This window comes from Panthera leo, chromosome D1 (assembly GCF_018350215.1).
Source record: "Panthera leo isolate Ple1 chromosome D1, P.leo_Ple1_pat1.1, whole genome shotgun sequence".
Lineage (NCBI taxonomy): Eukaryota > Metazoa > Chordata > Mammalia > Carnivora > Felidae > Panthera > Panthera leo.
The window spans coordinates 71,324,338-71,346,084 of record NC_056688.1 but is presented as its reverse complement, the minus strand read 5'-3'; the positions used below and the strand labels follow the sequence as shown (position 1 = coordinate 71,346,084).

The 21,747-nt window shown below is 44.6% G+C and overlaps 2 protein-coding genes across 3 annotated transcripts in view; both read right to left on the bottom strand.

Annotated features, from left to right (window-relative positions):
• Positions 1-13,205, bottom strand: part of INSC (INSC spindle orientation adaptor protein) — a 161,087-nt gene extending 147,882 nt beyond the window's left edge. The window contains exon 1 of the mRNA XM_042904829.1: positions 13,091-13,205. Coding sequence (XP_042760763.1) covers positions 13,091-13,123 — 33 coding nt within the window. The 5' untranslated portion in view covers positions 13,124-13,205. The remainder of the gene's footprint in view (positions 1-13,090) is intronic.
• A 76-nt stretch (positions 13,206-13,281) lies between these two features.
• Positions 13,282-17,322, bottom strand: LOC122199618 (calcitonin). 2 transcript variants are annotated; one of them, XM_042904832.1, is made up of 4 exons: positions 16,968-17,322; positions 15,802-15,896; positions 15,393-15,539; positions 13,282-14,525 (listed from the first exon to the last, which is right to left on the bottom strand). In XM_042904832.1, the coding sequence occupies exons 2-4, from the start codon at positions 15,885-15,887 to the stop codon at positions 14,360-14,362; spliced, it is 399 nt and encodes a 132-aa protein (XP_042760766.1). In that variant the 5' UTR covers positions 15,888-15,896; positions 16,968-17,322; the 3' UTR covers positions 13,282-14,359. The 2 variants fall into 2 exon arrangements, with proteins under 2 accessions (XP_042760766.1, XP_042760765.1); XM_042904831.1 differs by lacking the exon at positions 16,968-17,322 and adding an exon at positions 16,018-16,714.
• Between the last annotated feature and the right edge of the window lie 4,425 nt (positions 17,323-21,747).

Here is a 21,747-nt window from a genome sequence, read left to right as displayed (position 1 = left end):
AGACCCTCCCGCAGAGGGTCAAAACGGATCAAAGCCACAGTCCCTCGGAAGTGAGGGGTCGAGAAACACTGCCGCATTTCAGATAAAACTCAGGACGGAGGTGCCGCCTGGCAACCTGACGGTTTGGTCAGGGACAGTGCAAAAGCGGGGAGTGTACAGAAGCCAGAGACAAAAGAGGGATGTGCAATTGCTGATGGGGGAGAACACAGTTCTGATACTAGAGACTAGGTAGCTGGGTAACGCCATTTTTACCTCTCCCGCGCATGTGCATATACACCTACAAGTGTCACAGCAATCCACCCCAGTAAGCTAAGCAACGCCACCTAGTGAACAGAGCTGTTACACTAAGCCCCACCCAACTGGGCCAACCTCACTCTTCAGAAACACCACAAGTCTCTCTGCCTGCTTAGTTTATGGACTATAAAGTGCTTCATAGTTTGACTTCTGGGGAAAATGATGTAATTTCAATCGTATTTCAGTCTTTCACTGGTCCATTGATTCAATTTCTTTTTCTTTTTTGTTTCCTTTTCCTGAATACAGAAAGAGAAAAAATTTCTTTTTTTCAATTTTTATTAAATATTTTTCTTTAATTTTTTCTACTATATTTTTTTTTGTGAATTTTTCAAATTCTATTTTACTTCCATCATTTCATTTTATTCTTTTTCATTGTATTCATTTTTACAAATTTTCAAATGTTTTCCCTTTTTCCCCCCTTTTTTCCCGAATTTATCAAGCTCCTTTCAACAACCAGACCAAATGGCTTTCCAGGGGAATTCTACCAAACATTCAAAGAAAAGTTAACACCTATTCTCTTGAAGCTGTTCCAAAACATAGAAATGGAAGGAGAAATTCCAAATTCTTTCTATGAAGCCAGCATTACCTGGATTCCAAAACCAAACAAAGACCCCACTAAAAAGGAGAACTATAGGCCAATTTCCCTGATGAACATGGATGCAAAAATCCTCAATAAGGTATTAGCCAACTGGACCCAACAATACATTAAAAAAAATATTCACCATGATCAAGTGGGATTTATACCTGGGATTCAGGGCTGGTTCAATATCCACAAAAAATGTGATTTATCACATCAATAAAAGAAAGGACAAGAACCATATGATCCTCTCAATAGATGCAGAGAAAGCATCTGACAAAATACAGCATCCTTTCTTGTTAAGAACCCTTAAGAAAGTAGGGATAGAAGGATCATACCTTGAGATCATAAAAGCCATGTATGAAAGACCCAACGCTAATGTCATCCTCAATGGGGAAAAACTGAGAGCTTTCCCCCTAAGATCAGGAACAAGACAGGAATGTCCACTCTCGCCACTGTTATTCAACATAGTATTGGAAGTCTTAGCCTCAGCAATCAGACAACACAAAGAAATAAAAGTCCAAATCAGCCAGAAGGAGGTCAAACTTTCACTCTTGCCAGATGACATGATACTTTATATGGAAAACCCAAAATATTCCACAAAAAAACCTGTTAGAACTGATCCATGAATTCAGCAAAGTTGCAGGATATAAAATCAGTGCACAGAAATTGGTTGCATTCCTATACACAAATAATGAAACAACAGAACGAGAAATCAAGGAATTGATCCCACTTACAATTGCACTAAAAACATAAAATACCTAGGAATAAATCTAACCAAAGAGGTGAAAAATCTATACACTGAAAACTGTAGAAAGCTTATGAAAGAAATCGAAGAAGACACAAAAAAATGGAAAAATATTCCATGCTCCTGGATAGGAAAAACAAGTATTGTTAAAATGTCAATACTACTCAAAGCAATCTACATATTCAACGCAATCGCTATCAAAGTAACACCAGCATTCTTCACAGAGCTAGAACAAACAATCCTAAAATTTGTATGGAACCAGAAAAGACTCCAAATAGCCAAAGCAATCTTGAAAAAGGAAACCAAAGTTGGAGGCATCATAATCCCAGACTTCAAGCTGTATTACAAAGCTGTAATCATCAAGACAGTATAGCACTGATACACACAAAAAAAAAACAAACAAAAAAAAACCCCACACTCATATCAATGGAACAGAACAGAGAACCCACAGAGAACAGAAAAGAGAAATGGGCCCACAAACATATGGCCAAGTAATCTTTGACAAAGCAGGAAAGAATATCCAATGGAATAAAGACAGTCCCTTCAGCAAGTGGTGTTCAGAAAACTGGACAGCAACATGCAGTAGAATGAACCTGGACCACTTTCTTATACCATACACAAAAATAAACTCAAAATGGATGAAAGACCTAAATGTAAGGAAGCTATCAAAATCCTCAAGGCGAAAGCAGGCAAAAATCTCTTTGACTTTGGCCACAGCAACTTCTTACTCAACATGTCTCTGGAGGCAAGGGAAACAAAGGAAAAATGAACTATTGGGACCTCATCAAAATAAAAAGCTTCTGCACAGTGAAGGAAACAGTCCGCAAAACTAAAAGGCAACCAGTGGAATGGGAGAAGATGTTTTCAAATGACCTATCAGATAAAGGGTTGGTATCCAAAATCTATAAAGAACTTATCAAACTCAACACCCAAAAAACAAGTAATCCAGTGAAGAAACGGGCAAAAGACATGAATAGACACTTCTCCAAAGAAGACATCCAGATGGCCAACAGACACATGAAAAAATGCTCAACATCGCTCATCATCAGGGAAATACAAATCAAAACCACAATGAGATACCACCTGACACCTGTCAGAATGGCTAACATTAACAACTCGGGCAACAACAGATGTTGGCGAGGATGCGGAGAAAGAGGATCTCTTTTGCACTGCTCGTGGGAATGCAAACTGGTGCAGCCACTCTGGAAAACAGTATGGAGGTTCCTCAAAAAATTAAAAATAGAACTAACCTACAACCCAGCAATTGCACTACTAGGTATTTATCCAAGGGATACAGGTGTGCTGTTTCGAAGCACCTGTAAACATGCACCCCAATGTTTATAGCAGCACTATCAACAGTAGCCAAAGTATGGAAAGAGCCCAAATGTCCATCGATGGATGAATGGATAAAGATATATATACAATGGAGTATTACTCAGCAAACAAAAAGAATGAAATCTTGCCATTTGCAACTATGTGGAAAGAACTAGAGGGTATTATGCTAAGCGAAATTAGTCAGTCAGAGAAAGACAAATATATGACTTCACTCATATGAGAACTTTAAATACAAAACAGATGAACATAAGGGAAGGGAAGCAAAAATAATATAAAAACAGGGAGGGGGACAAAACATAAGAGACTCTTAAATATGGAGAACAAACAGAGGGTTATGGGGGGGGGGGGGAGGATGGGCTAAATGGGTAAGGGGCATTAAGGAATCTACTCCTGAAATCATTGTTGCACTATATGCTAACTAACTTGGATATAAATTTAAAAAATAAATTAAATGATTAAAAAAAAGTAAAAGAAACTACAAACACAGAAAATAAAAAAAAGAATAATATGGGACTTTAACAGCTCACTTAAGATCATCCAAATAGAAAATCAACAAGGAAAGAGTGGCTTTGAATGATACACTGGACTATATGGATTTGAATGATATATTCAGAACATTCCCTCCTAAGCCAGGGTAATACATATTCTTTTCAAGTGCACATGGAACATTTTCCAGAATAGATCACACATTAGGCCACAAAACAAGTCTCAACAAATTCGCAAAGACTGAAGTCCTACTACGCATCTTTTCTGACCACAATACTATGAAACTAGAAATCAACCACAAGAAAAAATCTGGAAAGAGCACAAATACATGGAGGTTATATCACATGCTACTAAACAATGAATGGATCAACCAAAAAATCAAAGAAATAAAAATTACATGGAAACAAATGGAAATGAAAATACAATGGTCCAAAATCTTTGAGGTGCGGCAAAAGCAGTCACAAGAGGGAAGTTTATAGCAATACAAGTACCTCAAGAAGCAAGAAAATCTCAAATAAACAACCTGACCTTACACCTACAGGAAGCTAGAAAAAGAACAAACAAAACCCAAAACCATCAGAAGGAAGGAAATGACAAGGATTGAACAGAAGTAAATTATATAGTGGGGCACCTGGGTGGCTCATTTGGTTGAGTGTCCCACTTTGGCTCAGGTCATGATCTCATAGTTAGTGAGTTCAGGCCCCACGTCGGGTTCTGTGCTAACAGCTCAGAGCCTGGAACCTGCTTTGAGTTCTGTGTCTCCTTCTCTCTCTGCCCCTCCCCCGCTCACACTTTGCCTTTCTCTCTCTCAAAAATAAACGAACACTAAAAAATTTTTCAAAAAGAAATAAGTTAAATAGAAACTAAAAAAAATACTAAAATAGATCAATTTAAAAAATAAAATGATTTTACCTATTTTTCTTTTCTTTTTTTTTCTTTTTTTTTTTTTTGTTAAATTTGGCCCCAGCACCTCCCCCCACACCCCTGCCTGGATGACCAGCCCCAGCCCTCATCCCACCAGCCTCAGAGGTCGTGAGTAAGCAGAGGCAGGAGGCGAGTCTGGGAGACCCCGGGGGACACCCCATCAGCACCCCAACACCCTGAGGCACAGGGGATGGGGCGGTGAGCCAGGAGGGGACGCGGTGCCCCTTCTCTGGAGGGAAGCAGGGACTGCCCTCGCCTTGGAGGTAGGTGGGGCAGAGCGGGTGGGTGGATGCCAGGCCCTGGGCGCTGGTCAGGCCGGAGGCATTGCCCCCCCCCCGCCCCCCCCCCCCCCCCCCCCCCCCCCCCCCCCCCCCCCCCCCCCCGCTAGCTCCCTGGGCTCCTGCACCTGAGCTGCTGCCCCATCCACACCAAGGCCGTGGCATCCCGCCCGGCCAGAGTCAGGCCTGATCCCACTCCCACATCTGCCCCACTGGTGCAGGTGAGGGGGGCAAACTTCTCTGGGTTTAGTCGTGTCCCCTGTGAGAAAATGAGTTCCCCCCGCCCACCTCCTCATCCACAAAGGGTGTCGTGGGGGGCAGATGAAAAAAGGCAAGTCCTTTGTCAGTCTGGGAAGGCTTCCTGGAAGACGCGGCTCTGTATGGGGCAGGGTTTGTGGGGAGGTTGCCCCCTCATCCGTAGCCAGAGGCATCTTGGCCACCCCTATTTTTCTTTTCTGACATTATTATATAGGGCTATAAAATTTTCTAAAGTTACCGCTTTCACTACATCTTCAAATTCTGATGTGAGGTATTATCATTCAGTTCTAGATATTTTAAATTTAAAATTTTCCATTATGATTTCTTCTTTGATTTCTGGCTTGTTTTAAAATCTTACATAAGGGGCGCCTAGATGGCTCAGTCAGTTCAGCATCTGACTCTTGATTTTTGCTCAGTTTGTTAGTCTGACCCGTGTCAAGCTCTGGGCTTGACAACATGGAGCCTGCTTAGCATTCCCTGCCTCTCCCTCTCTCACTGCCCCTTGCCTGCGCGTGCTTTCTCTCAAAAATAAATAAATAAGCATTTTTTAAAATAATAAAATAAAATCTTACATAATTTCCAAGTATTGAAATATAATAATAATAAAATGCTATGCAAAATTATTATTATTATTATTATTATTATTATTATTATCTTAATTGCATTATGGTCAATAAATATGCTGGCCAAGATGGAGTCAGCCACTACAACCTGCCTCTCACACTAATTGCAACTAAAACCTCCAGACAGAATACAAAAAGAATCTACCTGAGAGCTCTTAAAATTAGTAGCAGGGACACCTGGGTGGCTGAGTCAGTTAAGTGTCTGACTCTTGGTTTTGGCTCAAGTCATGATCTCACAGTTCGTGAGCTCGAGCCCCACATTGGGCTCTGTGCTGACAGTGCAGAGCCTGCCTATGGTTCTCTCTCTCCCTCTGTCTCTGCCCCTCCCCTGCTCTCTCTCTCTCTCTCTCTCTCTCTCTCTCTCAAAATAAAGAAATACACTTGAAAACAAATTAAAAAGAAAAGCAATCAGTGGCAGGTACGTTATTGGGGAGGGAGGGCAAAAGAATGGCAAAAACGCCAGTAAGTTCTCTGGGGTTTTTCTTCCCCCTCTTTTCTCTTTTACATTTAGCCCAAGGGTTGTCTCCATCGTGGAATTGTGCAGCGAGCACAGAAAACAAAACTCTGAGAGAATCCCCCTCTTTCTGGCCAGAGCCCCTTCAATCTAGATTTTCCCTTATTTTTTATTTTCCTTTTTGCTCCCAGCTCTGTTCCAGTGCCAGCCCCAGCGTCCACACTCCACATCCAAAATGCAGTGGCAGTGCAGGCAGCTAAAACCTGTATCTTTGACAAGGCACCGTAAAAGTGGATCTTTGAGTGCCAAAATCTGTTGGGGGGGGGGGGGGGGCGGGGGTTCTTTTTCCTCTTCCTCGCTTTTCTCTTGACACTTTGCCCAAGGGTAACTCAAGTGCCACAAACCCAGCCCGTGCAACAGCATGCTGTGTGAGGTAATAGTGAACACTCTTAAAATCAAGGAAAAGATAGCTATGATTAGCAGAGAAATAAAAACGATTTAAAAAAAAATGGGTGAATGAATAAATAAATGGACTGTTATTCCATGCTAAACCCAAATGAAAAAACATGGAGGAACGTTAAATGCATATTACTAAGTGAAAGAAGCCAATCTGAAAAGGCTACATATCGTATGATTCCAACTTTGTGACTTTCTGGAAAAGGTGAAACCATGGAAACAATGAAAAGATCAGGGGTTGCCAGGGGAATGATGAACAGGCAGAGCATGGGAAAATCTTTAGGGCAGTGAAATACTCCTCATGGTTATAATGATGGAGAGGTGTCATTATTCCCCAAACCCGTAAATGTGCAACACCAGAGTGAGCTCTGAGGTAAACTATGGACTTTGGGTGATTATGATGTGTCAATGTAGGTTCATCCTTGGCAATACATATATACATACTATTCTGGTGAGTGATGTTGATAATGGGAGAAGGTATGCATGTGTGGGGGCAGGGGGTATCTGGAAATCTCTGTCCCTTCCTCTCATTTTTGTTGTAAACCTAAAACTGCCCTAAAAAAATAAAGTCTTTATTTTAAAAATACAGCATAATATATACAGTACAGAACTATGTAAAATATACACATAAAGAAGGCAATAAAAAATCACAGTGGTTGAATTAAACCTATTGAAATCTTTCATTGTGTCTTGATTTTTCAAATTTTCTGTAATTTGTTTTTCTTACTTGATTAAGCAATATCATTATGTTTATTACAGCACACATAATAAGCAGAATACATGATATGTGTAGATTATTTGGTAGCAATAATCAAGAATGTAAATGTATATGGACAGAAATTAGAAGGTATTTATAAAAATAAAAGACCGCCAAGTAATATTCCATTGTATATATATTTTATATTACTCAGTGATCAAAAAGAATAGAATCTTGCCATTTGCAACATGGATGGAACTAGAGTGTATTATGCTAAGTGAAGTAAGTCAGTCAGGGAAAGACAAATATATTTCACTCCTATGTGGAATTTAAAAAACACAACATATGAACATAGGGGAAAGAAAGGAAAAGTAAGATAAAAAAACATAGAAGAAAGCAAAACACAAGAGACTCTTAAATACAGAGAACAAACAGAGAGTCTCTGGAGGGGTGTTGGGTGGGGGATGGGCTAAACAATGGGCATTAAGGAGGGCACTTGTTGGGATGAGCACTGGGTGTCATAAGTGATGAATCACTGGGTTCTACTCCCGAAACCAATACTACACTATATGTTAACTAACTTGAATTTAAATTAAAAAAATACAATAAATTGAAAATAAAAGACTTTTTAAGGAAAAAAAAATATATGTATATACTTGCCAAATGACAGCAATCCCATTCCAAGGTATTTACCTAAAAGAAATAAAAAATCATTAGTTTCCTAGGGATACTATAACAAATTACCACAAACTCGGTGGCTTCAAAGAGCAGAAACTTATTCTTTCATTCTGGAGGCCAGAAGTACAAAATCTATGTGACAGCAGGGCTCTCCTCCCTCCAGAGACCCTAGGGGAATATCCACTCCATGCCTCTTATAGCTTCTGATGGTTGCTGGTTAACTTAGCTTCCTCAGCTTGTGACTCTCTGCCTTTTGTCTTCTCGTCACCTTCTGCTCTGTGTGTATCTTCTCTGTGTATCTCTTATAAGACTATATCACTGGATTTAACACCCACTTATACAATCCAAGCTGACCTCATTTTCAGATCCTTGTAAATTATATCACCAAAGACCCTTTTCCCAAAAAAGGTAACATTCATATATTCTGGGGATCAGAACATGGACATATTTGGGGGGGCATCCAGCCCACTACACTTACTTTCACTCAAAAATCTATACACAGAAATTTATAGCAGCTAAATTCATAAATTCCAAATACTGGAAACAATCCAAGTATCCTTCAAGGGATAAATGAAGCAACCATAGTACATGCCTACAATGTAATACTGCCCAGCAATAAAAGGAAACAAATTATTCATACATGCAACAACATGGATAAATCTCAAATGCATTATGCTAAGTAAAAGACTCAAAGCTATATACTGACTTCATTTATTTGATATTCTGGAGAAGGCAAAGGGATATGAATAGACATTTTCCAAAGAAGACATACAAATGGACAACGGGAACATGAAAAGGTGCTCAACGTTACTAATCACTAGAGAAATGCAATTCACAACCATGATGAGATATTATGTCACCACTCTTAGAATGGCTATTATCAAAAAGATAAGAAATAGCAAATGTTGGCAATGATGTAGAGAAAAGGAACCCTTGTGCACTGTTTTTGGGAATGTAAATTGGTATATCCACAATGGAAAACAGTATGGAGGTTCCTCGAAAAGTAAAAATAGAATTACCATATGATCTAGCAATTACACTTTTGAGTATTTACCTGAAGGAAATGAAATCATTATCTCAAAATGGTTTCTGCACCCCCATGTTCATTGCAGCATTATTTACAATACACAAGACATGGAAATGAAATAAATGTCCATGGAGAGATGAAGGGCAAAGAAAATGTGATACACACACACACACACACACACACACACACACACACACACGCATGTCATGTATATATACAGAGAGAGAAATATATAGATATAGGTGTAATGGAATTTTATTCACCAAAAAAAAGAAGGAAATCCTGCCACTTGTTACAACATGGGTAGACCTTGAGGGTATTACACTAAGTGAAATAAGTCAGAAAGAGAAAGACAAATAGTGGATGATCTCACTTATATGTGGAATTGAGAACAAAAACAAAAACAAACACCAAATTCAGAAACAAAGCAGATTGGCAGTTGGCAGAGGTGGGGGATGGGGGAGGTTGGCAAATTTAGTGAAGGGAATCAAAAGGTACTAACTTCCAGTTATAAGCTAAATAAGTCCTGGGGATGTAATGTACAGCCTGATTACTATAGTTAATACTATGGTACTGCGTATTTGAAGGTAGCTAAGAGAGTAGATCTTAAAAGGTCTTGCTCATCACAAGAAAAAATAATCGTAACAATGTGTAGTGATGGATGCTAACTCGAGTTAGTGTGGTGACCATTTCACAATATCTACAAATATCAGATTATTATGTCGTGCACATAAAAGTAATACAATGTTATGTGTCAGTTATATCTTAATTTTAAAATATAAAAAATACACTATACAGACAGACATAACAGTTGTCTCCAGGGGTGAGCGGCTGTGCAATTGACTGCAAAGGAGAAGCATGGCAGACTTTTGAGGAGCAATGAAACTTTTGTATCTATTGAGGTGATGACACAAGTCAATGTATTTGTGAAAGTTCACAGAACTGTGCACAGAATGGAGTTTCTTTGTGCAAATTTAAAACGTTATGCTTAAATTAAAGAGACGCTGGAGCTGGGACTCTGCAAGCTGCATTTTCCTTCATCCAGTGGTCTGGCAGAGAAGACGTTTCCAAATTTCCAGTTTGGTTCCGTTTTCCCATACTCCTCCAACAGTTTTGTCGCACCCTTTCAAAGATCCCACATCTGCCCACCTCTCTTCTCAGTGGTCTGAGCATCCTTCTCCAAGGTTCTAGATTGTCAGTGCCTGACCTCTTCTTATCTTTGTTCCCCCAGCCCTGAGGATGGTAGCTGCCTCCTTCACTTTCTATCTCTGCACTAACTCTTGTTCTCTTTCATCTTTTCTAAACCCTACTTAGTTTCTTTTTTTTTCCATTTTTTAAATGTATTTATTTGTTTTGAGAGAGACAGAGACAGTGTAAGAGGGGATGGGTAGAGAGAGAGGGAGAGAGAGAGAGAATCCCAAGTAGGCTCTGCACTGTCAGTGCAGAGTCCAACACAGGGCTGAGACTCACAGAACCATGAGATCATGACCTGAGCTGAAACCGAGAGTCAGACACTTTTTTACTTAGCCAACTGAGCCACCCAGGTGCCCCTACTTGGTCAGTTTCTTATATTCTTTCCATTAAAATTATTGATGTGGTTTCTGTTTTACTGACTAAACGTTGATAGGAAACCAACGTCTTTCCTATGCCCTACAAGGTCCTACATGATATGATCTTCCCTCCTCATTACTTCTCAGACCTTGCTTCCAACTTCTCTTTCTCCTCATTCACTGATTCACAACAAATAAAGCAGATAAAGAAACACGTTAAATCTCACCATAGAAATGTGGTCATCAAGGGGTGCCTGAGTGGCTCAGTCCGTTAAGTGTCAAACTCTTGATTTCAGCTCAGTTCATGATCTCACAGATAGTAGGATCAAGCCCCACACTGAACTCTTCACTGACAGCACAAAGCCTACTTGGGATTCCCTCTCTCCTTCTCTCTCTGCTCCTTCCCTGTTTTCTCTCTCTCTCTCTCTCAAAATAAATAAATAAACTTAAAAAAAAAAAAAAGAAATGTAGTCATCAGAATTCAACGTGTGGAGAACCCCAGTGGACAAATAACTTAGTTCCTCCAACAAATACATTGCAAAAGGGAAAAAAAAAATAATGGAGGGCAACATCTAGATTAGAAGAGCCTTAAAACATATAAACCAGCAAAAACAAAAAACATATAAACCAGCAGCAATGTGGAGACCTAATCTGAGCCCTGACTTTATACAGACACCAAACATACACATATATAAGATAATGGAGGAATTTGAACCATGACTGGATGTGAGATGAAGGAATTAAGAAATTAATGTTAATTTACTTTAGTTGTTAAATGGGACTGTGGTTATGTTTAAACGTCCCTCCCATATACGGGGAAATATTTATGGATCTATAGATGTTACAATACACCTGGGCGGTGTAAGAGATGGCACATAGGTGTAATAACATTGACCATAAAAGGATCATGTGTTGAAGCCAAGTGTCTTCATTAGTCTGCTGGGACGGCTGTAACAAAATGCCACAGACCAGGTGGCTTATAAACAACAAATATTTACTTCTCAGTTCTAAAGGCTGGGAAATTCAAGTTCAAGGCGCCAGCAGATTCACACCTGGTGGGGGCCCCTTTCCTCACTCACAGCAGTTCTTCTCACTGTGGCCCCACATGGCAAAAGCAGCAAGGGAATTCTCTCCACCCTTATTTGAAAGGGCACTGGTCCCATTCAGGAGGGGATGACCCTTATGACCTAATCACCTCCCCAAGTTCCCACCTCCCAAGACCATCACTTTGGGGCTTAGGTTTCAATATACAATTTTTTGGCTAGGCAGGGTGCGGATGGAGGGAGGGCACACAAACTTTCCAACATGTAGCACCAAGCAATGGGTAAAAGGGATCCATTTTATTATATAAAGACTAGGTTGTTTGTATGTTTTAACACGGTCCATTTGTCTTCAAAATCTGAGGGTCTGCCATGTGAGGCAGTTAGGTCAAAGAACGGCTCACAGGTCTCTGGAACTCATCAGAAGCCATTGTCAAGAAGCATATAATGCAGTGGTTTCAACTGTAGGCTCTGGAAACCAATGCCTGAGTCTACTATTGTCTATCTCTGTGACCTTGGACTTCACTTCTCCAGGCCTCTGTTTCTTCAGAGGCAACATGGAAATACCAATGGTATCTCCTTTGTGGAGTTGTCATAAAGATTAAATGAATTAATACGTATAAAACACTGTCTTAGAATATCAACTGTCCCAATTTGAGTAAGCACTCAAAACATGTCAACTGTTAGTGTTATTATTATTACATAGGGAAACAAGTTGAAATGAATCACCAGGGTCTCAAAACACATGTATCCAAAATATGTTTTTAATCTTGATGAAGTTCACAAATGATACAACATTGAGATTTCCTTAAATAAAGTCTACAGTCATGTTCTTAGACAACAAGGCAAAGCATCACCATTACCACATGTCCCCAGAGGCCACAAAGACAATGACTTATTGTCCCCCTAAGGTTTGCAGAGCTGCTGTGATCAACAGGATAGCTCTCAAAGAACCAGTTTGCTACCAGATAAGCCAACGATAGATGCCACCACCACACTGACACACACAGAGTCAAATATAAAAAGGATACACAATACATATGGAATTAGCTTATTTTGCATTCACTTTCATTCCTTGTAAGTGACAAAGGTGCTTTTTTCAGTATCTATTGGGATGCAAACATGTATATCTTCCATGGGGCCTTCCCACCAAGTGTTGTCAACAGAAATTAACAGAAGTGGTGAGTTCAGCTTCATGGTGACCTGAGATGGGAAAAAAATAAAATAAAAAAAGAAGACAAAGAAGTAAGAAGGAAGAGGAAGTAGAGAAGGAGAAGAAGGAGACATTGGCAAATAAGAAGGACAAGAAGGAAACAACCACAATTATTATAAAAAGAACACAAATGTACAGGAAAACAGCATTTACAACCTATAGGTATGAGATGTAGACAGGCTTTTAAGGCAGATGATGGAAAAAAAAGCAATTATCATTTGGCAAGCATTTTATTTCTCATTTCTCTTCTCAGAGAGATGACGCTGCATGTCTGCAGCCTGTGTCAACGCTCTGATTTCAGGCTGAGTTGTGGAAGAATCTCACCACTGAGAAGGAAGCATGGAATTGGAAAGAAGGGATTTGAAGACCCTTCCCAGGTCCAGTGGGTTTCATAATGTGGCTCATAACCCCCAAATCCCCTCCCCTCCGACCCAACGGAAAAGGGCAGTCACCTTCTTCCTGGAGTCACTGAGCTGCTCAGGCATGAAGGTCCCTGCGGCGACGGCCAAAGGCTTCGGAGCCCACGTTGGTGGGCACAAAGTTGTTCTTCACAACACCTCCAGATCTGCTCAGCAAGCCTGCCAGCCGATGGGTCACACAGGTGGCAGTGTTGCAGGATCTCTTCTGGGCAGTGACGCTGATTTGCAGGATGGGGAAAGAAGAGGTCTGTCAGTGAGAGGCGAGGGGCAGGAGCCTGCCCCTGAGACCTTCATAAAGAGAATTTCAGCTCTTCGACATACCGCTTAAGAATAAGTGTTTCTCCTAAATGCAATTATCAAAGCTGTTAGGAGAAGTGGCCTGGCAGCTTTTGCTAGGAGCCCTGCCCAAAGACCTTCATGAAAAAAACCCAGTGCCAATGTGATGAGCACTGGCTGTTGTATGGAAGTGTTGCATCACCATATCATACACGTGAAGCTAATATTACGCTGTATGTCAACTAACTGGAATTTAAATAAAAACTTTAAAAAAAAAAGAAAAAGAAAAAACCCAGTGTCAAGCCATGAGGCATGTACTGAAATCAGCACTTACCGTCACTTACATACAGTCTCTTTAGAACCAGGATGAAGTGGTCACCAAAGGCCCAGCCCAATCCCAAGACATGCAAGGGGCATAGAGAAACCATAGAGCAGCCACAGGCACCATCAAAACCACTTTCCATGGGAAAGGAAAATTCCCTGACGTCTTACCTGAAAGAGGCTGTGAGAAGAGGGAAACAGCGTCCTCCCCCAGAAGTGTTTACCTGTTTCTCAGCACACCTGTTCTTGACGGTGGAACTGGTTCACAAGAATCACTCACCAAGCCCTGTACCCAGCTACCCTGAGGCTAACGCTACTTTTAAGCATAGGTTCTGGGTACTCTCAAGCCTTGGACACGACCAGAGTAATGACCACCACAGTGCAAATCCTTTTAGAAAATAGGTTTATTCATCAATGATGAAACATGAAGGATGCAGCAGAAATTGGGGACTCTACCATGAAATCCTCTGGGATCTCAAGAAGCTTCCCTCACTCTTGCCTCTAACCTGGCCTATGAGTCCTGCTCTCTTCCCTTCCATCCTGAGGTCCCCCATATTCTCTGTGATAAGCAAAGCTACCAATACCAGCTTGAAGAGCAATCAAAGTGGAATCTGCATGCATTTAGTTCAAAAATGGGAGCAAGAAGGGAAATCAGGAAGGAGTGGAAGGAGTCTGGTTGCCATCCTGGGGCACCCCAAAGCAGGGTTACTGGCCCTTCTCCAAGCTGCTGGCTATGTCCCTTTTCTTGCCAGGTGTTTCAGCCCCGAAGCCGATGCCAGAGAATGTATGAAAGTTGTTCAGGTCCTTCGAGTATGCGCCCAGCACACAGGTACTCAGATTACTGCACCGCTTAGCTCGGAAGCTGTCCAGGCTGCAGGGAAAAGACATGCCAGACAATACCATGCGCCAGGCCCGCCCCTGAGGGCAGTCATGCAGAAAGTTAGACGAGGGAGGGGCACCTGGAGCAGAGGCAGGAGGGGCAGGCAGGAGGGCAGCTCACACATCCTCCATCAGGAGAACTCCGAGGCTTGCTAAGCCAGGGCAGCGTGGGGCAGGGTTGCAGCGGGGAAGGGGTGCCCTTTCCTAGCCTTCCGCATGCTTCTCAGTCCCTGCTCTGCAGAGAGGTCCTTAGGGTAGATGCAGGTGCAGCACATGCCAGGCAGTGCCAGGGCCGGGCCAGGGGCTGGCGTGAGCTCCAGGCTCAGGGGACATAGGGAGGTGGGGCTGGGGAAGGGCGTCTGGCCCCATGACAACATGCACGTCTCCACAGATCCTACACATCTCAAGCCCCCAGACCTACCTCAGGTACTGCTCTACCTGACCCCACCCTCTGCAAGGCCTTTGGCTTCACCTTGCAAATGTGCAATGAAGGCTCCTTGTGGGTGTGAAAGAACAACACACACAGGTTAAATTTCTAAAACATCCTGAGATATGCTGAGTCCATCCCCTGGCTTCACACTTACCGGTCCCAAGTCAGCCAATGCTGGGAGTTTCCTTAGGGCAAGACCAATTCCCCCGAGTAAGTGATTCCGTACCTCCCCATTTCATTTCCTAAAAGCTTTCAGGAATGTGTCTTTTTGTCTAACCACAATCTCTTCAGCTACACCTGGACTTCTGTCTTCCTCAGAGCTTGAGAATGACTGGGCCCCAGGGCCTGATGAACAACCACAGCCTGCTGGTGCCCTGGCCAGATGTTGTATTTCCTGGGGTATATGCCAGGGCAGGGTGGGAGCCTTACCTGGAGCCCTCTGTCTCCTCCTGCTCCTGCTCCTGCTCCAGTTCATTTGTCTTCCCCTGCACATAGGCCTTCACCAGGGCAGCCAGCAGGAGGCGCCCTTCCTTCTCACTGAGTGCGGTGGGGTCTGGGAGGCTCTCCAAAGCAGACCTTCAGGGGGGAAGCAAATCCAAGAGAGGCTCTGAGCCCCTGACTGCCTCCACCCCATGACAAGTAGCAAGGCTTCCTGGTCCCTGTGACCTACCCTGAGGATGTGCCCCCTCCCCCGACTCCCAGCCCACAAGGCCCAATCTGAGGTCCACCTGAGGGTCTTAATGCACCAGGAGCCTTGCTGCTGTGACCTCAGAGGCACAGAACTGCCTCAGCCCAGGGGCAGTAGAAGGGGAGTGTTCTGTGGCTTCCGCTGTCTCACCTGAATGGTGCCGCCTGGAGGCTGCCTGCCTGGCACAGGACCAAGATGCTGAAAGCCAGAAAGGGGGAGGACTTCCCGAAGCCCATGCTGCCTCTCTGTAAAGAGAGAATGATATTACCACTGCGCGAAGACCAAGCAAGGCCTGGGGCCCACAGACCTAAGTGCCTGTTCTGCCGCGCAGGTTTTGTGGCCTCGGGTTACCCTACCTCCCCATACCTCCATTCATTTGCCAGATGGGCTGCTGTGAATCTCAAAAGATACAGTGCAATGAATGGCTTTGTAGAGCAGAGACAAGTGTCTCAGGGTGTGGTGGAGTTCTGTGGAAATCGGGGAGAAGCCACAAACGAGTGCATGCATGCACACAAACCCACACCTTCCTTCCGCCCTTTGCAGAAAACAAGCGGGGACCCACCCTAATGTCAATTTGCTCTCCCATTGCTCTAGTCTTCTCAGGAACTGAGAAATCTAGGACCACCTACCCCTTTCTTTTGGACTTGGCACTAACGCATGGGACAGGAAAGCAGGAAGGGTACCTTGGAAAGGAGCACTGGTCGATCCACCCAGTATCTGGGTTTGGTTTGGAGGAAGATTTTAATGTGCAGTTACCGGTGTGTCAGGGCTCTGCCCGCCCAGCCCGTCTACGCTGGAGCGCAGTTTGGCAGTGGGTGCTGGGCGCCAGCATCTGGAAGTGAGCCCCCTTGTCCTGCGCGGCTGACTGCACAGTCGCAGGTCCCCTCCGTGCCCCAGGGACGCTCGTGGGCTGGCGGCGCCTCACAAGAAAGCTCAAGGCTGCACCGTCCCGAGAATCAAACATGATCCCTCAGGACACAGACCGCGCAGGGCATTCCCAGACCAAACTCGAGCAGGATCCTGCACTCCCAGGGGTTCTAACGAAGGGGCCGCAGACCCGCCTACCTGAGCTCGCGGAGCTTCCAGCGCCCAGGCAAACCCTGGGAATGCTTGAAGTTCCACCTGTGCTAATTAGAAGAAAATGCTCTCCTCTCAACCGCCCCCCTTCCCCTGAGCGGGACAGAGAGCTAGGAGCACCTGCCGTAGGTGGGCCGCGATGCCCGTGAGAGGCAAAGGAAAGGCAGACAGATGGAGCAAACTAGATGAACTAATCCAAAGGCAAGTTATTAGAGTGGGCAGAGGGGGGAGTTCCTCACCTGGAGACGAGTTTCTGGAGAGCGCGAGCGGCCGGTCCACCCCGTTGGACACAACGCCTGCTGCGGGCGTCTTCCCCGCGGAGCTCTCAGCTCTTATTCCAGCGACAGTGGGAGGGGGGTCCCCACGAGTCCGCGCGGCCAATCCAAAGTGGCCAGGACCGACCCAGCTCCAGTGGCGTCATTGCTCGCTCTCCCTGCACTGGTTCTCTAGGGAGGGGAACCATCCGCTCTGGCTGTCTTTTGCAATGAGGTCATTGCTTGGAGAGCGGGAGGGCAGGGAGGGGTGGAGAGCTTTCGACGACGTCCAGAAAATGAGGGCCAATGGAGGAGAGTTTGGAGTCAGCCACAGTGAGGGACCAGAGCTTCTCTCACTGTCTTGGTGCCTGAACTCTAGTCTTGAAGCCCCTCTTGCTATGCCAGTAAGGACCCCATCTGGCCACCTGGACCCCGAGGAGTCCTGGGTTCTAAAAAGGGAACTCAGCTGAAATAGCCCACTGTGAAGGAGTTGGATGGAGCAGAGAGGGGCTGGGGGAGGGAGGGAAGAGGGGCCCTGAAACATTGATCTCTTTGGACCACCTTGGGTGCCCCTGAGATAACCTCCGCACTTTCCCCCACCCCCAGGCCACCTGCGCCCCCGCACCCTGCACCCCTCAAAGTCGTTTTGCTTCTAGTCTGGCAGCCAGCCAAGCCTCCTTCGCCTCACTTCTCTGGGACCGGTAGGAGTGGTCGGGAGGACTGGGGAAGGGGCTAAGCTGCCACTGGCTACAAGTAGTGCTAGGCATCTCCCTCCTACTCCAGAAACCTCGACTGTGGGATCAGCATGCCCCCCTCTAACCCAGGACCCTGCACTGCGGCGCCGCCGGAGTTGGTTTACACAGCTGTCCTGTGCTTCTGGCTTCTGTTTGCTAAGCTGCTGGGCTGGGACAGCCTGTGCCCAGGTTTCTGCCCCTCTCGCTCCATACCCCTGCCCCACTTCTCTGAAGCGCTTCATTGTCGAGCGGGCGCGCGTCCTGCGCGGTCCCGCAAAGGAGAGCCGGTGCTGCAAGCCTTAAGGGCAGACTTCAGACTTTCACACACGCGCCCCTCTCAGCTACAGACCGCTGGTGAGCGCGCTCACACTGCCCGCGGGGCGCACGTCCCGGGCTCATACACCTGGTCCCCAGCCACCAGCTCTGCCTTTCGCATTCACACACGGACACTCCTGTTAATAGCCAGCACTTGCTGCAACAGACGCGCCTTCGCGAGCTGTTTGCAAGTGAGCGCGCGCGCAACAACCCAAACCAACTTCTCCCAGACCCAAAAGCAGCCCCCAGAGTTTCTGCTTTAGGAAACAGGCACGTTTTACACACACACACGGGTGCACACTGTTCCCCAAGCACGCACATCCGGGCGCATGGACTCAGCCTCTACCTCCTTTCTTCAGGAAAGGCAGTTTCTCGGAGTAGGCGCTGCGGGTACTCACAGCACCCGGGCGAGGGGAAAAGATCCCGGGCTCTTACGGAAAGGGGCGCAGAGTGGACTGGCAGGTAGAGGCAGTGGGGAAGAAGTGAAGAAGTATCACCCACCCTCCGGACCTTAGGCTAGCCCTTTCTTGGGATGGGGGCTGTGCCTCCCCAAAGCTCCCTCGGGCCCCTCCTAACTTCGGGTAGCCTCTAGAGAAGCCTCGCCCAGAGGCTCGCGGCATCCCACCCGCCGGTGCTTCCTGCTTCTGCAGATCAGAAAGGCACTCAGGGGCTGCCCTGTGGGTCTGTCTTTTGCTGTTGCAGGACCCTGCCTTCGGAGCGACGACGGGTTGTCCTCTAGCACCTGGGCAACAAAAACTCCACGCAACATCCCAAAGAATCCTGACCCTCAAAGCCAGCCGCTCTTGCGGGGCCTTCTTGCTACGCCAGCAGGCAGAGTGCACAGTGGCTTCATGACCCAGAGTCGTCCCTAACCCCTGAACGCAGCGTGGCACCTACAACGTGGCCCAGGGCCATAGCGGACGCGGAGGGGGGGACAGGGCCCTTCCTCTTTCCAAAGCCCTGCAAATACGACAGACCTCTGGGTCGCTGTCCCCGGATTCCAGCAGGAGTGGAAAGGCACGGCTGGGAGACACTACCTAACTGATGCCTCTGTCCTCCACACCGCCTCTTTCCGGACCACTGCCACCCGTCTCTGAGGTCTGGCAGAGCATGTAGCCCGCTCTAGCATTTCGGGGTTGGACCATCCCCCACCCCCACCCCTGAGCTCTGGGGACTGGGAGAAATCGCTGGGCCCGTGTCGGGACGAAGGTGAGGGGGGAGGGGTCGGAGAGAAGATCCATAAGGCCCCGGACCCTAGAGCCCCAAGCTGCTTAGCTTGGACGAAGTTAGTGGCGCGCTGAGCGGGGGAAGCTGGAGAGGCGCGCGGGAGGAGTCAGGTCGAGGTTTGGCCTCCCCGGGAGGCCCACAAATATGAATCTGGGGGCAACTTTGAGTCCTTGGGATTGAGGGCTGGAGAGGGCTGAACTGGGATCAGCTGCCTGCACTCTAACAAGAGTGTGCACCCGACCCAGAGGCAGATCTTAACACCAATATACCTGGATCCGCGCTTTGAACATCTTCTTGCGAGCTCCAATAGGGCCGGCTATTTTAGCTCCAAGCACCCAGAATTATTTGACATAATCTTCTTCCTCCTGTCTTTGCACAGTACCTGGCGCACAGTAGGTGTGCAGCAAATGTCCAGTGAAGGGGGAGTGAGCAAGAGGATGAATGAGTGAAGAGTTCCATGGGTTCATTACAGTAAGAGTTGGCAGTGAATTCTCAGCCAAGTTGAACTAAATAGACCCAATTTAGATCCATTAGATGGCAAAACAGATCCTTGGTCCAAAGACGCACCTCTTTATTGAATGGAAGGAATCAGTGTCCTGGAATCTGTTATGAGAGCAAGTACTGAGGGCTTCTTCTCTTCAGAAGCTCACTAGCTCCAGAAGCACACAAGGCAGTTTTCCTCACCCCATCCTTGTATTATATCAGTGAGTGAATGGAAGAAAAAGTCAATACAATAACTTGCTTTCTAAATTGAGAAAATTACATTTTGACTTCCCTGGAACTGTTCTGAGCTCCAAGGCATCTCCAATCAAACCAGCTGGCATAAAGATTTATAAAGAATAATTTCATAGAAGTTTCTTGTGCTTTTAAATTGTCTCAAGTATTTTGATGCTCAGTTTAACTATCTTATGTAATTACTTTTAAATTTTGAAACTGCTAGTCTTACAATTTTAGAGAGAAACAGATTCCATGTACTAACCTTCTTGAAGTTTATTTTCATTTACTTTGACCTACTCTCTGTGTTCTTTACAAATTTCCTAGGAGAAATATTCCTTAGAAGAAAGTTTCATTCATGCTACAAATATTTGTTGAGGGCCTACTATGTGCCAGACATTGTTCTAGGTACTAGCAATTCATGGTGGACAAAACAAAAACTCATGCCTTCCTGACGCTTGTATTAAAACGATGTATTTAACAGAAATCCTTGAATATCACCCTCTACCCAAAGAAAACATATCCCTACCCTATTTACATTCTCCCAATGTGATAATATCAGATATGCATTTGACAGAAGGATATTCAGGGTTTACGTTATTAAGCCGTGTAAATATGATTTATTCCCAGCTGAGGCACATAGTGTACTTTGATTATATTTCCTTATACATTTCTTTCACTTTTCATCAGGAATTCCCTCACTTTCCACTTGTTTAATTTTCTTTCTGCTCATCTCAGTTTATTCCTTTTTCCTCGACCCTATTTGTTCCTCATTCTCAGTTTCCTTTCTCACTTTGGTGGAGCACATTCACCATTGTATGATAGATAGATTTTCTGGAGATAGAATTTTAGGTTGGAAATCATTTTCACTCAGATTTTGAAAATATTGTCCATTGTTTTCTATTTTCTTTCTTTCTTTCTTTCTTTCTTTCTTTCTTTCTTTCTTTCTTTCTTTTCTTTCTTCTTCTTGGCATAGGCATTTGAGCTCTCTATCTCAGAACCTTCTCATCAATGTTCTAAAATATCATGATCATGTGCCTTGGTGTAGACCATTTTTATTTATTATGAGTACTGACAGAACACCCATAATCTGAAAATTCATGTCCTTCACTTCAAGGAAAGTTTCTTGCTTTATTTCTTTGATAATTTATTTTCTTTTTTCTTTTTTTTCTTTTTTTGGTTCAACATTCTGGGTTGTTTTTTTCAAGTTTTCATTGCCTTTTAAATTCTCGTGATCATATTTTTAATTTCCAAGAGCTTTTTCATTTTTATTCTGCGACAGTTACTTTTTATATCCTCCTGCTTTTATTTAATGGATACAACATCTTCTCCTAGGTCTCTGAAGCTGTTAAACATAGGTTTTGTTTTTCCCTAGTGGAAATATCCCCTAAGGAATATTTCTCCTAGGAAATTTGTAAAGAAAACAGAGAATAAGTTCAAACTTGTTTGGTGCTTCTCACATTAAAGGGTAGCTTCACATTTTTAGTTCTCCTTGACTGCTGATTTCTATTTAAGAGGAAGGTCATAAACTGCTAATCAGAATATGGAAATGGCCGAGTTGTCCATCAGTGGGCCTGAATATAGAGTGATTAGATGGAAACAACCTCCCCATTTTATTGAGGGGGGAACCCTAAACTATGAGTAGTTATAAGATTTTCCCTTGGCTTTTGATATGTCCCAAGAGTCTTCCAATCTCCTGAATGGGTCAGTGGGATGGGGGCTGAGGTAGAGTATAAGCCAATGAGTAGGAAAGGAGGCTGAGTTTTACCATTCAT

Bases quoted from the DNA above. Each gene is read 5' to 3' on its own strand.
- LOC122199618 (XM_042904831.1), bottom strand. The intron at 15,540-15,801 runs GTGAGACAGCGG...TCCCCCCTGAAG, and splicing joins CTCCAGGCGGCACCATTCAG to GTCTGCTTTGGAGAGCCTCC. The intron at 14,526-15,392 runs GTAAGGCTCCCA...TTTTCCCTGCAG, and splicing joins GAGGAGACAGAGGGCTCCAG to CCTGGACAGCTTCCGAGCTA.